General features: G+C 37.0%; 1 protein-coding gene across 4 annotated transcripts in view; it reads left to right on the plus strand.

The window, feature by feature from the left end:
* The window catches only part of specc1la (sperm antigen with calponin homology and coiled-coil domains 1-like a), a 63,710-nt gene that overhangs the window by 25,836 nt on the left and 20,551 nt on the right, over nucleotides 1-17,323 (plus strand). For all 4 annotated transcript variants that reach the window (XR_015497184.1, XR_015497185.1, XM_087263583.1 and 1 more), the window contains 6 exon segments: nucleotides 1,128-2,423; nucleotides 2,512-2,719; nucleotides 5,522-5,595; nucleotides 7,833-8,008; nucleotides 10,711-10,874; nucleotides 10,959-11,122. Coding sequence is in view for 2 of the 4 variants with exons in the window: in XM_087263583.1 (XP_087119709.1) it covers nucleotides 1,128-2,423; nucleotides 2,512-2,719; nucleotides 5,522-5,595; nucleotides 7,833-8,008; nucleotides 10,711-10,874; nucleotides 10,959-11,122 (2,082 nt within the window). In the remaining 2 variants the exon portion in view is untranslated.

Raw genomic sequence — 17,323 nt, forward strand, 5'->3', positions numbered from 1 at the left:
GACTGCAGTCTCACAACGAAGGTAAAATGTTTATTTTATAATGTCCTGTGGCATTGTAGACTATTCAATGCAGTAGCAATATAGAAAAATAATTTATCCCTTTACGCAATTCTACAAAATAAATATACTAAAATATATAAAAAAAAAAAATAAAAATCATAAGTCACAGAGAAAAAAATAAATTGAGAAATCCAATTCATTCTTTGTTCCATTCCCCACCTGTTTCCACCTCAGTTTAAAAATAATAGGCAATTGTGAAAACGATATTTCGCAACGAGATATAAAATTACAGTTATTAGATGTATAGCCAATAGCCCTACTGTTATTTATGAGATAAGTATCAAATCACATTGCAATATATACATATGGAGTCATAAGATATAGTCACAATTTGAGATTAAAAGTAGGGCTGGGCCATTTGGCCTAAAATCAAAATCTTGATTAACTGACCAATTTAACCTGATTACGATTAATGAACAATAATTTTTGTAAATAATTAAATTAACAATTATTATTTAAGACTCGAAAATGAGTCCATTGTCCTGCTTGTCCAGAGATCAGATGCAGCTCCAAAGTGCCCGCAGAAGTAGAAATCAGCCTTAGCCTTTAACAGAGCAGGGTCACGTGACATGTAGGAAAAGTAATTGAAAAAATCGTCCTGAAAAATTTGATCGATTATAGGTTTTAATTGTCGATTTCAATTACTTTTCAATTAATTACCCAGCACTAATTTAAAGTCATACCTTTTAGTTACTCTGAGGTGGAAATAGGCTTTCATAGTGACCTGGATAACACACATCTTTAGGGTTTTATCAAATATATATAATCTTTTTTGGGAAAATTAGGATGTAGATCGGAGTGCCTAATCCTGTTCTTAGAGATCTACCTACCTGCTGTTCAGCTCCAACCCTGATCAAACACAACTAAACCAAATAAGTAAGATCTGAAGGATCAGTTGGCAATTAAAGACAGGTGAGTTAGGTCAACGTTGCAGCTGAACTCCGATCTCTGATGTAGATAGTTAGTTTTGGTAATTTAAGTACATGTGTGTAGTGTTGTTGCATCTGTATTGTGAAAGAACTTATTGTAAAGACTTTAGACTCCCTAAAATCTGATGATATTTGTAGGAAGATGAGGAGGAAGAGAGGCCACCTGAGAGAGAGGCGGCTGCAGTGATCACAGCTGCGGATGTGGAGTCAACATTACTGCTCTTGCAGGAGCAGAATCAGGCCATCCGTGGAGAGCTTAACCTGCTCAAAAATGAAAACCGCATGCTGAAGGACCGCCTCAATGCTCTGGGCTTTTCCCTAGAGCAGAGACTGGACGGGGCTGATAAGACCTTTGGCTTTCCCTCCACCAGTCCTGAACTCTCCTCTGGAGGCGCTGGAGCTCATGGAGACTGCGCCACGGTGGCCTCCTCCGTTGAGGGATCAGCACCAGGCTCTATGGAGGACCTCCTGACAGGAGGCCAGCGAAGTGGCTCAACGGACAACTTAGACAGCGAGTCCAGTGAGGTCTACCAAGCAGTGACCTCCAGTGATGATGCCTTGGATGCTCCTTCAGGCTGCGGTTCTTCATCATCCTCTGAGTCTGAAGGTGGCCCTCCGGCCTGCCGCAGTTCCTCTCGTAAAGGAAGCAGTGGCAACACCAGTGAGGTGTCCGTGGCGTGCCTGACAGAGCGCATTCATCAGATGGAGGAGAACCAACACAGCACATCAGAAGAGCTCCAAGCCACTCTACAGGAACTGGCTGACTTACAGCAGATCACACAGGAGCTAAACGGCGAAAATGAACGCCTGGGAGAAGAAAAGGTCCTGCTTATGGACTCTCTGTGTCAACAGAGTGACAAGCTAGAGCACTGTGGTCGTCAAATAGAGTACTTTCGCTCACTCCTGGATGAGCATGGTGTTGCCTACTCGGTAGATGAAGACATCAAGAGTGGCCGATACATGGAGCTGGAGCAGCGCTACGTTGAGCTTGCGGAAAACGCCCGCTTTGAGCGTGAGCAGCTGTTAGGCGTGCAGCAGCATCTGAGTAACACTCTAAAGATGGCCGAACAGGACAACGCTGAGGCTCAAAATGTGATCGCAGCACTGAAGGAGCGCAACCATCACATGGAGCGACTTCTGGACGTGGAAAGGCAAGAGCGAGCCAGCATGGCGGCAGTGCTGGAGGAGTGTAAAGCTGCGGTCAACAACGACCAGGCTGAGCTGAGTCGCTGTCGGGTCTTACTCGAGCAGGAGAGACAAAAGGTTGCAGAACTCTATTCCATCCACAATGCTGGAGATAAGAGTGACATCCACCAGCTCCTGGAGGGGGTGAGGCTGGACAAAGAGGAAGCTGAAGCCAAAGCCTCCAAACTACAGGATGACCTGGGCCATGCTCGTTCTGAGGTTGCATGTCTGCAGGACACACTCAACAAGGTAAGCACAAGCACTTGTTCATTTGATTCGAGATGCATTAAGAGCTTGAGGTAATATTTAGTCGTTCTGTACTTTTGTGTTGGTCTAGCTGGATGCAGAATACAGGGACTTCCAGAGTGTAGTGCAAAAAGAGCTGGCTGAGCAAAAGAGGGCTATAGAGAAGCAACGGGAGGACCTGCAGGAGAAAGAGACTGAGATCGGAGATATGAAAGAGACCATCTTTGAGTTGGAGGATGAAGTGGAGCAGCACCGAGCCGTCAAACTTCATGACAACCTCATCATCAGCGACCTGGAGAGTGGGTTTGAGAGAGTTTGATTTGCACATTCAAATTATAGATATTCTAGAATAGGCATGGGAAACGTTAGCCTTGGAGGAACACTGTCCTTCATTCTTTATCAAACACACCTGCCTGGGATTGCAATGTATTTAATGTTTATGTGTACCCTTTATTATTATTTGACTAAATGAGCTAAACTCTGCAGCCATTTTTATTTTGTATCTTGCACAAATGTATGACACGACACAAGCCCCTTTCACACAGTGATACCGGTTAATATTCAGAAATTTCTAAACTGACTAAATTCTGCTATTATTAAGCAGAAATGAGTTCCAAACGACCGCAATTGTTTTTGTAAACCTAATAGGGATCTAGCTCGATGGTTCCACTTTTATTTAAAGCTTTAGCATTTATGCAGCTTATCCCAGAGACATTCAAAGGCAGAAGCACTTACCACGGCTAAATGTTTACACATTTGACAACATTATAAATTCTGTGGATGGATAAGTATTGTGAACAACTTCGATGAAAACATATGGAGGAACACTTTCACATGTCGAGATGTGCTTGATATGTGTGTGTGCTGGCACTCCCCGGAGCACTCCTGCACTTCACGTGCACACGTGTCAAGCAGAGCTTGAAGGTAAACAAACAATGGTTTATTATAAGCATTTAATCGATAATTTTGTGAGTATATATGTGTATATATATATATATATATATATATATATATATATATATATATATATATATATATATATATATATATATATATATATATATATATTCTGCGAGTAAACGAGCATTTGGGTTGAACCCAGCATAACAACACGTAACAATGAGATTCTGGTGAAAAGCAATTCAGCTGTCTGCACCAGATGTGAAATGGCAGAAACATTTAAATACTTGAGCCATTCAGAAGTGCAAAAGTGGCTTGCACTTCCATGGACAGGCTTATAATCTTATTAATGAATATTAAACATCATTAACATTTAAAGTATGAACTTGTTGTCTATTTGTGGTTTGAGTCACAGTTCTAATTTTCATGTTTTATTTTCAAGATCTGAGGTAAACTATCTACTGCCACTTTCAGTATGGCTATACATGTCACCTAAACCTGTGTTCAAATTCACACTGGTAACATTTAACACTGGATAAAGCACGTAATCATCACCCAAGATGATCATTATCATAGTAGTTTATGCTGATGGTCCAGATGCAATGAAGAAATAGAAAATAGAAACTGTGTGTCTCTGCAGTGGAAGGCTTGGACAAAAACTCATTTCAACATAAGAAAAATAGCATTTTATCGCGTTACAGCATCATGTCATGTCTAGTTTTGACACTGTAATTTATACTTGGGTTTGGTATGCCCAGTTCTGTTCTGGGAAATTAAGTTTGGTGCAAAGTTCAGTTTAAACTCTGCACTATCACACCTGTTTGAAATGATCAAGTGTGTCTGAAGATGAACGATGTGTTCAAGTCATGTCAAACAGATAGTATTTATGAGTTGAAAGCACACGAACGCCACCACAAAGTTGTAATTATGAGTGATAAACAAGTGACAACATACAATTTCAAGTTGCAGACTCAAAAATACAGCTTCCTAGGAGGACTTGAACACTTGACTGGAGTCTATTCTAATAAGTAATTGAGTTGATTTATGTGTATTTGGTTAAAAAGAGTTCAAAAATGTGTAGAGTAAGGTGATAACTGTATTCCTAAATCACATTAAGCAGCTAAACTTATTTTTAATTTTAAAGTACATGTCTATTCTGGAGCAGGTAAATATAAAACGGGGGTTCCTAAACTTTTTTTTTTTTATGAAGAGTCAAAACCCAAACTTGATTGAGGCTAGTGGGCCAAAGCTAAATATAGTTGCCATGAGTAATTTCCTTTAATATTATTTATTTATTTAATAATATTTAAACAAACATTGCTTTATATGAACTGATACAGTATTTTTTATAATAAACATATTACAGTAAAAACAAAAACAATCCCATTTATTTCAGAATTAAACAAATTTTTGCCTTGATTTGCTCACCGATGGCTTTTCCATAGTCTGTCCATTGAGCGCAGTATTTAAATTTGAAAAAATCTAATTCATTTACATTTAATTGAAACGTTTGATTTCACTTAGCTTTTTTTGCGACATAGCAATAAAACAATACAATAAAGGTTGCATCAAATTAGAAATGACGATGTCTGTGTTAAAAGCATTCGCCCCAACCCTCTCCATCATTCTCACTCTCCTCTCAGATGGGATGGTGGGCCAAATCAAAGGTTACAATGGGCCAACTTTGGCTTCTGGGCCCTGCTTTGAGGATCTCTGGTCTAAAATGATAAAATGATGAATTTATAGAGTGTAACAAAATGTATACTTATTATATAAACATATAAGTATAGTTTTTAGTTTATAGAAAACAGGAGTAATTTAGAAATGTAGAGGCACTGTCATCAGCATTTGCTTGCATTAGATAGGATGAATCTGAATATGTGCAAGGCACATTCTTTTATTGAACACTTGAAGAGGCTAATATTGGTGTATCTGCCTCGCATTACCACATGGTGGTGCCAGTCATGTAAGAACATTAAGGCTCAACTTTTGGCTTCTGCAGATAACAAACATTAGTGGCTTGATAATTTATATTATTACTTAGTAGTTAGCTTTATGCTTTGACATTTACAGTGAGATTCATCATACAGAATGCTTTTATTATATAATCACTGTTGCTACAGTGAAGTTTTTCCACATAAACCCTGTTTGTCCTCAGTTCACATGCTCAATCACTCACCCTCTTTCCGGTTTCCTGGCAGATTCGATGAAAAAGCTTCAGGATCAGAAGCATGACATGGAGAGAGAGATAAAGATCCTGCACCGCAGACTCCGGGTGAGTGAGGGCAGGGGCAGCAGTTCATGCGGTCATCAGAGGACCTGGCATTCACAAATGGTCGTCCTTTTCAAAGGCTGTCCTCAACCTCTCAGTGTGATGTCAGGATAAACAAGCAAACAGCATTTTATTTTCTATCTGCTTGCATAACATACTTTGTTAATGAACATTCACAAGCTTTTTTTGGTTTTTAATTGTCGTTTAACTTAACCCATTCATTTCCAGAATTTCCATGATAATTATGCAGTAGAATTGGCCACTAATGGCTTAAACAGGTTAAAGGATTAGTTTTTAAATTTATTTATTGCAAAGAGATACAATTTACAGCATCAGTAGAAATTTTTCACTTTTCCAGCTTTTGCAACTTAAAGGGCACCTATTTTAGCTCTTTTGAGTGGGTGGGAGAAACTGCACTGCACTGCACTGTGGTGGGCCTCAAAATCACTGGTATTTGGGTCCTATTTTATTATCATGAAATTGTAAAAAGAAGAATTGGTGGGTTTATATCATTATACCTACACGCAGTTTTGTCCTAACAGCTTTTAAAAGTTCAATTTCCTCATAGGTGCTCTCTAAATTCCATAATCAGGGATCAAAGAGGAAACACAATTTTCTTCATGACAGTAACAGAACAGCATAGCCCTTTACATTATCTTACATTATTTATGCCAAAACTATATACAAAAGAAAGGAGGGAGTGGAAGCAATATTTACAGTAAAAATACATCTTAAAGTTCTATAATAAAAGGACATTAGGTTGAATGTAAGTTATGTACTAAATTAATTTGAACCAAAAGTCAACAAATGTATCTTTTGAACTTATCTTTTGCTTGTAGTTTTCTCCATAATGAATATATTTCGTCATTTTGGAATTATAAGGTTCTATCTGCGTTCTGAATGATTTTGAGACATTGAGCTTTAAAGTTTTTGCATTCCATAGCAAACAGCACGTGTGTAACATTTGTTTTTTTATTATAAAGTCTTAAAATATAAACAACTTATTAAAAAAAGCATCCCATAATGTAAATAAGCTGTTGTTTAATAAGAATATGTAACTAACTCAATTTTGACATAAATGTCAGATAGAACCTTATAATTCTAAGGTGACAATTTGTCAAGACATCAATCTGATCTTTGCATTTGTTTATAGCAGCATCTAGTTATGGCCTTTTTACTTGACGCAAGAATGACCTTATATTTGTTTTTTCTTTCCAAGGAATCCATTGACAGCATTCCCAAATAAAGTACCTCAAAACTGCAATCAACTGAAATATTTAAGATATTTTTAAAAGGCTATGTTGATATTTCCAAAAACTTCTTATATTAGGACACCTCCAAAATATGTAAAAACAGTTAGCATCCTGTAATTCGCAATGTCTCCAACAATTTGAGTTCCCATAAAATGACGTTTTCTGTTTTAGTGTAAGAAAAAAAACCTAATAATTCTCTCCTACAAAATTCTCTCCAACGTGAAGAACGTAAAGTTGCCAGTTGTAAATTACATATATTTACCCAATCCTCAGTTGAGATGATAATACCACTTACATTCTCCCATTTCTCTTTAATGTACAAAAATGAATTCCCTTGTAGATCCATAAAAATGCTTAATTTGAATGCTTTCTTTATTAATTGCTTACCTTTATATTGTTCCAAACACCCGAGTCCTTCGTTCATCTTCAGAACACAAATTAAAATATTTTTGATTAAATCAGAGCTCTCTCATCCTCAATAGACATATGTTCAAAGTCTAAAAGAGAAATCAAACCCATTACATGGAGCTTTAGTGGTTCGTCTGTAATCATACTAAGCTTCAAGAACACTTTTGTGCAACAATAAAACTGTAAAAACTACTTTTTAACACTCAAAAAAATTATGTTTGTTCAAGCTACTTATTTATATAAAATGAGCTTAAACAAGGTTTTTTTTGAAGGCAACTTAATTGTTTTATGTTCAATCCACTGAAATTTGTAAACACTAGTTAGTTAACTTAATTACTTTGTTTTACCAACACAATTCCATCATGTGGAACCCAGCATTTTTTACAGTGTATGTCTTCTTTCCCGCATTTGGTACACACATACGTTTAGTTAACGTGCACCATGATCTAATGCAGAATTGAAACGTTGTGCGAGTAAGTAATTGACAACAAAGACTTCATTTTTTAGTTAACTAATCATTTGTTGCACACTTATGATTATTCTTAGTGAACTTAGACCTCTGTGCATTTGTGTGTTCAGGAAGAGTCTGCAGAGTGGCGTCAGTTTCAGGCAGATCTGCAAACTGCTGTGGTCATTGCTAATGACATCAAATCAGAGGCTCAAGAGGAGATTGGTGACTTACGGCGCCGCCTGCAAGAAGCCCAAGAGAAGAATGAGAAGTTGGGCAAAGAAATAGAGGAAGTTAAAAACCGCAAGTAAGTGTTAAAAGTGAACTTGTCTATGCATTGTGAGGTGTTATGCACAACATGGTTCTATAGTTTTGGTGGTGCAGTTACTTGTTTTTACTCATTTTTATTGCTTCAGACTTTGCAGTGTTATAACAATATCAAGATATTGCAAGGCATCACGTTTTTTATTTGTACTGCTTGTAATAGTCTTGATTGTATGTGTGTGTGTGTTTATATATATATATATATATGTATATATATATATATATATATATATATATATATATATATATATATATATATATATATATATTAGGGATGTAACGGTATTGTAAATACCGTCATACCGCAATATAAATTTTTTTCGATATTATCGAAGTCGCATGACTCGGTAAAACTATAGGTCTTCTGAGAAAATTTGCTCAGGCGAATGAAGCGAACGGGACGTAGCTGAAACTACATTTCCCATCAGCCCAGGCGTGACCATAATCCTTTGCGGTCTGTTGTCGCTACAGATCCAGTAATGCGGAAATGGAGTGTGCTGCTAGTAGCGGAGATGAAAAAAAGATGGAAATGATCGAACCTAAAGCGGGTGTTGTCGCCGCGCGCGTGCTGAATAGCGGTGCTGTCGCGCGCGTTCTGATCAGCTGTGTTGTGGCGCGCGTATTGTAAAGCGCCGAGGGGGGGTTGAGCGCGCATATTCAAGAGAGGTGTTGTCGCGCGCCTACTGAAGGGCTGGATTGGACGGAGGTTGTGTCGCGTCGCGGGGGCACTTTTGATCGTTTTGGAAGGGCATTTTCTATCCAAGACTAAAAAGGGCGTGCGCACTGCACAGGTTGAGCCCTATGTGTGCACGTGCCTGCAAGTTGGGGAATACGACTAATAACAGTCATGGGGACTGCAGAAACAAAGCACACTGTTCAGATTGATGCAGACATTGACTTGTACCGCAAAGAGATCTCTATCTCACTCATGGTTTGTCTTCTCAAGTGGGGGAAAGACAATGCACAACGTTACCCCACTGCTGTCAACATGGGCCAAGTCACATCTCTCTTGTCCCAGAAACCTCAGTCCCAAATGAGAGGGTTTTTTTCTGTTGCAGGGGACATTGTAAATACCCAGAGATACCAGCTTTTACCAGATTATAATTATATGATAATTTTCCTTTAAACCCATCTCTATCTAAGTGAGTGAGTGATTAAATGTTGAATGTGATGAGTTTTCAACAATACTAAATTGAAACTTTATTTTTTTACATGGTTTAATATTTTTTTGTTATTAAAATTGAAGTTCCTGTTTCAAAGCTTACAGATAGATGGCTAATTTGTATGTCATTGACACTTTTGGCACTTTTTTGGAGTATTTTCAAAAGTTTTTTTTTTTTCCTGTAAATGATTCAATAAATACCGTACCGTGACATTCATACCGAGGTATTACCGAACCGTGAAATTCTGATACCGTTACATCCCTAATATATATATATATATATATATATATATATATATATATATATATAAAGTAGTGGTGGGCCGTTATTGGTGTTAACATGCTGCGTTAATGCAAGACTTTAATTGGGCGATTAAAAAAATATCTGCGTTAATCTATTCTCAAAGTTGGGTTGGGAGCTGGGTCTATTCTACGCAAGCTATGATGACTTTCACCTTGATATTTTAGCGTGGATGTATATATATATATATATATATATATATATATATATATATATATATATATATATATATATATATATATATATATATAGAGCACCTGTGTTTGAGATTATGTTAATGGCTTTATGCTGGAGATGAGTAAATACTCTGTAAATAAAAAACTATAATGTTCAAATGTGCCTCAATTTTAAACTGTATAACAGTGACATTTCATCATTTGAGTCAAAAAGTAGCTGCTTTTTTAATGGGTTATGATGAAATCTATCAAATGTTGCTTTAAAAGATCAGTTTGGAAAACTGTTTGATTTTTAGATTTATAATTATTTAAATAATAGAATTTTTTTTTTAGTTTGGTATTTGCTGGTCATTTGTCAATTGCTGCTTTCAGGGACTGTGTGTCAGTTATTTCCTCAGTGCAAAAAAGTAAATGTCAAATGAATTATTTTTTTTGTGACTTACTGACTATGAGCTTTTCCCAAAAACTCAATTTATGTGCACACAGTATACAATTATTTTAGAACACAAAATACTGTAATTTACCATTTTCACATTCAAAAGGTTTAAATTCATTCATTGCATCAAATGGTCACATTGCACAATTATTTTTAAAAAATACATTGCTATAACTTACCCAAATGTAGTTTCAATTTCAAAGATTTGCAGTTCGTTTCTGTGCATCAGACTCAACTACTATTGATGTTGTCTTCACAATACGTATCTTAATGGAATATTTCACTCATAATTTACATAATTTTGCATAAGTTACTCACCCTTACTGCACCCTCTGTGTATATCACTTCTATCAGACGAACACAGTCGGAGTAGATTTATATTTTACCCTGGCTGTTCACTTTACGACAAACACTATTATACAGTATGTAAGACACGAATAAAAAGCTGTAAAATACTCCCGACTGTTTTCGTCTGAAAGAAAAAAAAGTCTTATACACTGAGAATGTTACATTATTGTAGGGGAAAAAATATACATTTTTGAGCCATGGTGTAATTATTTAAACTGAATTAAAACTTTCCTAACAAATATAAAACTGTTCTTTGTCGAAGGCAAGATGAAGAGCGTGGTCGTGTGTATAACTACATGAACGCTGTGGAGAGGGATCTAGCTGCGCTCCGGCAGGGTATGGGATTGAGTCGACGACCGTCCACATCATCTGAACCATCGCCCACTGTTAAAACTCTCATCAAGAGCTTCGACAGTGCCTCACAGGGTACCTCACTATTATTAAACTATGATCTACATTAACCTTTACTGTGTTAAAAAGTTGATTTGCTCTGTTCTGGTGTGGCCACAGGTCCTGGAGCTAACGCTACTGCTGTCGCTGCCGCCGCCGCTGCTGCAGCAGCCGCTGCTGCTGTCACCGTCACAAGCACAACACCTACAGCCCCTTTACCCAGAACACCTCTGAGTCCCAGCCCAATGAAAACCCCACCTGCTGCTGCCGTCTCACCCATACAGGTAAATCACAGTCACACATGAACTACATTTACAGGCACCTTCTTAAAGGGATAGTTTACCCAAAAATGAAAAAAATCTGTCATCATTTACTCAGTCTGGACTTGTTCCAAATTAGTTTTTTTTAATTCTATTGAAAACAAAGGAAGATATATTAAGGATATTTGTAATATATAAGAATATATGATATAAGAACACAGAATTTATAGAACATACTAAATAAAGGTCTGTTTACACTAATATATTTTAGTTTTACATGGCGTTTAGAATGAAAACGATCCACGTCCACACTGGTGTTTCATCTGGCGTTTCAGAAAATATCTTTCTCCACACTGTACCGCTAAAAACGCACATCACTCTGGCATGCGCTGCAGCATATGCACGTCTCTGAGCTCTTAGGGAGTCAGCGGATGCTTTGTGCACAGAACCCCAGATGAGAGCAGCGCATGTTGGACAGTGCATCAAGTATCTACCGCTGAATCTAATCTCACTATATTTGTTAAACGTGATATTTAATTCATCTTGTTGTCTACATCTAACAACATATTTCCTGACTTTGCTCTTTTGCTCAATTGTTCTCAGGCAATGTGGTTTGGCTGAGCGCAAAGAAAAGTTAATATATTAATTTATGTAACCACGTAAACTGACTCTGCACATTTGACTGATTGCTTGCCTTTATTTCCAATCATGTATAAACTTATTGTACATTATAATATTATAATGTCCATTATTGATTATGAAAACTGATATTCAGCAAAAGAGAGGATGTTTTATATTTTTCACCGAAAATGATTGGAGGCAGTAATGCTATAGGCTCCGATTTGTTAAAAATATGCATACAGTGAAGATGACAGTCCTATAAATATGTAGCTATATGATGCTCAACATTTTTAGTGTCTTTTAAGTTAATATCAAAATGAAAATAGCCTTAAATCATGTTTTCATTTTATTGTTAAGCTAGTGAATTAGCATAGCCAGGGTGATGTGAATGACATTATAAAGTACACTGTTTTCTTTGAAGATTTACCCGACGTGTCCTCGGGAGTTTGTTTTCCTTATCAAACTTGCAAAGTTTGAACTTATAAGAAAAGGATGCAAGCCTGAACTTTGTGTAGGCTACTTAATATAGAGAAAAAAGCCCCAATCAGAAAGGCAAAATCTACTGCAACCATGCCTCCGTTTTCGAATGTCGCAGTTTTCCCCATCCAAACTTACACGGAGCCGCAGCATTTTAAAACGAAAACAGCCTCTTCTGAGTTTTTGGGATAGTGTGGAGAAGTGGTAACTGTAGTGGTAACGTATGTGTTTTAAAACCTAAACGTATTAGTGTGTTTTAAGAATGTTGGAAACTGTAACCATTGACTTCCATAGGAGCTGTGCACTATAGATGTCAATGGTTACAGATTTGCAGCATTCTTCAAAATATCTTGTTTTGTGTTTAGCAGAATATTAAAGCATAAACCTGTTTGGAACTGGTCTAGGGTGAGTAAATAATGGCAGAATTTTCATTGTTTTTGGCTGAACTATCACTTTAACCTGACTTAAGGTTAGGCTGACAAATAATAAGGTCATGTAAACGCATTTGCCTGTTGTTTATTAGGTCATAAATTGACCATAGCAGCTTGATTTTTGTCGCCCCTCACATTGATTTGGTCAAGCATATAAACACATTACCCTACTTTTTGTTGTTTTATTAAAGTCCACATGTGTGATGCGTGACAGGAACAAGTTGTTAGTGCAGAATTTGTGTGCACGCAGACAGAGCAAACGTTTGGCGTTAAGGAAGCTTCTTGATCCAAAGAATTTTAAAAATGAGTTCCTTTCTTGTGCAGCAGAAGTGCTACAGTAATAACGCTACATCGCAAGAGGATAATATATGACCCATAAGTGCCCTCCTGACAGGCAGAAATGCTCTTTAGATTTAAATGGTTTACTGTACATGACACCTGACATAACAAATTACTTGAAGGTAGATGCACAGATGATTAGATCACTTCCTGATTTATTAATACAGTTTTATAAACATGATTTACTTCCATTGCCAGGTTATCAGTTTGCATGTAAAATGGAACAATGCTTCATTTCAGTGAGCTGATTTTTGGTGTGCATGTAAACGTGCTCACTAACTACTCATAATACAGCGCTGCAGAGAGAGTTATTTTCACACCGAAGGTCAAACAGTAGCGTTCTGGTGGTCTTCCTGCCTGTTGAACCTAGGAAGCCGCTGAGATAGCAGCACTTCCTCCTCATCCCGGCCTCTTGACAGTTCTCACAGCTCCAGCTCATTCATGAGGACTAAGGAATTTCCATTGTGGGCTACTTTGGTTTCCTTCAGCTTTTTATTTCTTTCGCAGTCGTGACTTTTGATTCAGGCTGGATGTGAAACTGAGTTTTGGGTTCATCAAAAGGAACAAATAGAGGACATCCAGCAGATCACGGTCTTGCTTTTTGGCAAGTGGCTGTTTGTCACTAGAATATTATAAGCTTTGAGTTTTTTTTGTAGCATGTTTCTGTAAGGGTTGGTTTAGGGGTAGAACTAGGCCATAGACTGTATCATTAACCTAATATAAAAATAATAGAAGGTTAGTGCGACAGCAAAGTGATTATAGATCTGACATATAGTGCAACAGCTCTCTGGGCGTCCCAAGTTTGTGGAACTTTTCTGATAGTGTCCCCCTCTTTCTTCAACTCCACTTAGGCCCAATCCCAATCCCCGCATTTTACAGTGTCTGCTATAATGTTAATGTTGATTTTGGTGTGTTTACACAGATGAATATGGCCACTGTGTAAATGCATAGTACAGTTAATACTTTATTGCCACATCATATTATTATGATAACATGATATTGTTGCTGGAATAAGTACAGCATTCGCAATCAGCTGATCACATATAAAGCAAGAGAGCGCAATGACACATGATGAGGTGTGCAGGTGATGTAGTGCTATCCCAATTCTTAGGGGTAAATTTTGAAGCCCTTTTTTTTCACTCGGTTTTAAGGGCCAAGGGTATAGGATAGGGGTACAAAAATAGAATTGTGATTGGGCCTTATTGTCATTCTACTGTCCTCTTAAATAAGAGCAAAATATATTAAAAAATGTATCTATAAAAAAGGAGGTCTATGTAATTTTTGTTCAATGTTCATTGCTGCACGTCGTCATATTATTATTTTGGTTTTGTATTTTGCCTGTGTAGTTAAAAATGCTGCTTCCTGTGTTGTCGTTCTGCTGGCTTGTTGCACTCGCTAGCAAAGACTCTCTGTAAACCAACAGCATTCAGCAGTAAGTCTAACTCCAGTAGGTTGGTACAGTACTGTTGCTCTAGGTACCCTTATGGCCTGTTTCCACTGAGTGGTACGGGACGGTATGGGTCATCTTTATCACCTTGCATTCCACCAATGGTTTCCTTTTAGTGGGTGTGGTGTACAACAAAGTTTCAGTCGACATCGCTCTGTTGGTCATTTACATATCATATGAGGAGCACTGCTCACAAAACAGAGGCTTTATGCACATAAATACTTGTGTATAAATGTTTATTACTATTCTTTCTAAGAACATGATTTGATAATAACTGCAGATCATTGACCTTATAGCCTACTGTAACGTCTGCAATACAACACATACAGCCCCTTACAGTCTTTGATATGTAACAAATTACAGAAAAACTGCACACAGCATACATTCAGTCCTTATTTAAGTTAAAAAACAACACGCAACATATAGCCCAGTCAGTGCAAACCTCTGCATCTTTAGTCTTTACCAGAACATGTAACCTCTGTTTGAGAGTAATTCCGTTATTCGGGTTTCATAATTGTCCAAAAGTTGATGATAAAAGTTAAACATGGCAGTTTGTTCATGTTTAAGGTTGCAGAAGCAATCATTTGCTCCTTTGTATTTTTTTTTTTTTTTTTTTTGAGCGGGGGTTCTTCTTTTTTGTTTTTTCGTGCTTCACTATTGCATTTGTCTATTTCTGAAAGGATCGGATGTCAGAATCACTTCTGTAATCACGAGCACGTAATTATCATAAGCTCAAGAGGTTCTTTATTTCAAATATAGATGTGCCGCAAGCTCGCAACAAAGTGAAACATTGGCGCTTTAGAAAGCCTTGTAAACAACAACAGGGCTCAGGGTAAATTGCGCTCTTCTTCTTGGTTTTGTGGCTGTCCATAAAGACGACGACAAGCTTTGGTAGACCATAGCTCGTTATTATATATGTACTGTATATAGTATTACGATCTATTGTCTCGGCTGTGTATTTAAAAGTAGCACTTGCTTCCGAATTTTACCGCTCAGTGATAACGTGCCATAGTGAAATATTAACATGACGCACTAGTGGGGACATTTTACTGTTACTATCCATTCTAATTAAAAAGTCTTATAAACTGGCTAGAACAATTTTTTATTAGAATCTAATGGTTTTCAGATGTTTCTGAGAGGATTGGTGGGGTAGAGTTAGGCCATAGACAGCATCATTCATTCATTTTCCCATGGCTTAGTCCCTTATTTATCAGGGGTTGCCACAGTGGATTTAACCGCCAACTATTCCAGCATATGTTTTACGCAGCGAATGCACTTACAGCCGCAACCCAGTTATGGGAAAGTCCGATATGATATCTCATTCACACACACTCATATACTATGGCCAATAGTTAATCCCAATTCACCTATAGCAAATGTCTTTAGACTGTAGAGGAAACTGGAGCACCCAGGGGAAACACACGTAAACACGGGGAGAACATGTAAACTCCCCACAGAAATGCTAACTGGCCCAGCTGGAACTCGAACCAGCGACCTTCTTGCTGTGAGGCGACAGTCCTAACTGCTGAGCCACCATGTCACCATAGACAGTATCATTAACCTGATAGTAAAATAATGGAAGGTTGATGCAATAGCAAAGTAGTTATAGAGCCAACATATAGTGCAACTGTGCTTCAGGCGTCTTAAGTTCAAATCCCAGCTTGTGGAATTTTCCCGATCTTGTCCCCCTCTTTCTCCCACTTCACTTACAGTCATTCTACTGTCCTCTCAAATAAAGGCAAAATGACAAAAAAATGCTTCCTAAAAACATAAGTCTGTAATTTATTTAATAAGAAACTGTAAAATGTGTGTGTTGGCATACGTGCGTGTGTTTTACTCATCACTGAGCACCTAACACTCTATTTAAAACTTTATTAGTGTAAGTTGTAACATTGTAATTTCCAGTTCAGGAAAAGTGTTTGAAAAGTGCTAATCAAAAGAGCTTGTTTAAACAGTTAGTGCTATCAAAACATGGTAAGATTGCTTTCTTACTGAAGGCTAACAAAGAACACAAATAAAGGGAAGTGTTTAGTTTCTCATCATATCCTTTTCTGGCTACTAAAAAGGAGTTTTATTTTTATTTATTTATTTATTTAATTATTTATTTATTTATTTTAACACAACAGCAAAATGCTGTTAATCGCTGCTTTTTTACACTGTCTGGTTTAAGCTGCTAGTCACACAAGGCGTTTCCTAATCAGTTCTATTTTAATTTCACAGGCTAGTAGACTACTGTAGTGGCTTGGAGACAGAGGTAAATAAAAGCATAAAGGGTAAATTTGACCCGTTCATTTGGGTATTTTAGATGTGTGTCTGTGTATAACTGTTCTTTCAAAACTCTTCATGTCCATTCATCAATAACGATGTCATTTAAAAGTTGACAGCGATAGATTCTAAAGACAACAGCTACACAGTTAACAATACACAACTATACAATACACTTTACACTATAAAAATTCCACAAGTTAACAATTTTCACAATGTTACAGTACAAAAGTCAGGTGATAAACTGTCAGTAATTTTACATTGTACAGTACAGTGTAAAACTGTACAGTATGATAATATTATATTATATTATATTATATTATGCAATATGTTTTTTAAACTACTAAAATGTCTATAAAAGTTACTTTGATAAACTACAGTTTTTAATTTTTAAAGCAGAGATCAATGTCACATAATACAACTTATAACCATAAATCTATGAAAAACACCCATGAATTACAACATACATCAACTAAATAAACAGAATTTTTTACAGTGTATCTACTCAAATTGGAAACGCTGTTTATTTACCATAGTGGCTGCAACAGTAGCAGACACTTTTTTTAGCACATTTTAACACTCGGCGGATACAAACGCTTCTCAAAATTGACTGCATCTATCAAAGTGACACTCTTAAAAATGTTC

Source organism: Danio rerio, chromosome 8 (genome assembly GCF_052040795.2).
Source record: "Danio rerio strain M-AB ecotype USA chromosome 8, GRCz13ab, whole genome shotgun sequence".
Classification (NCBI taxonomy): Eukaryota; Metazoa; Chordata; class Actinopteri; order Cypriniformes; family Danionidae; genus Danio; species Danio rerio.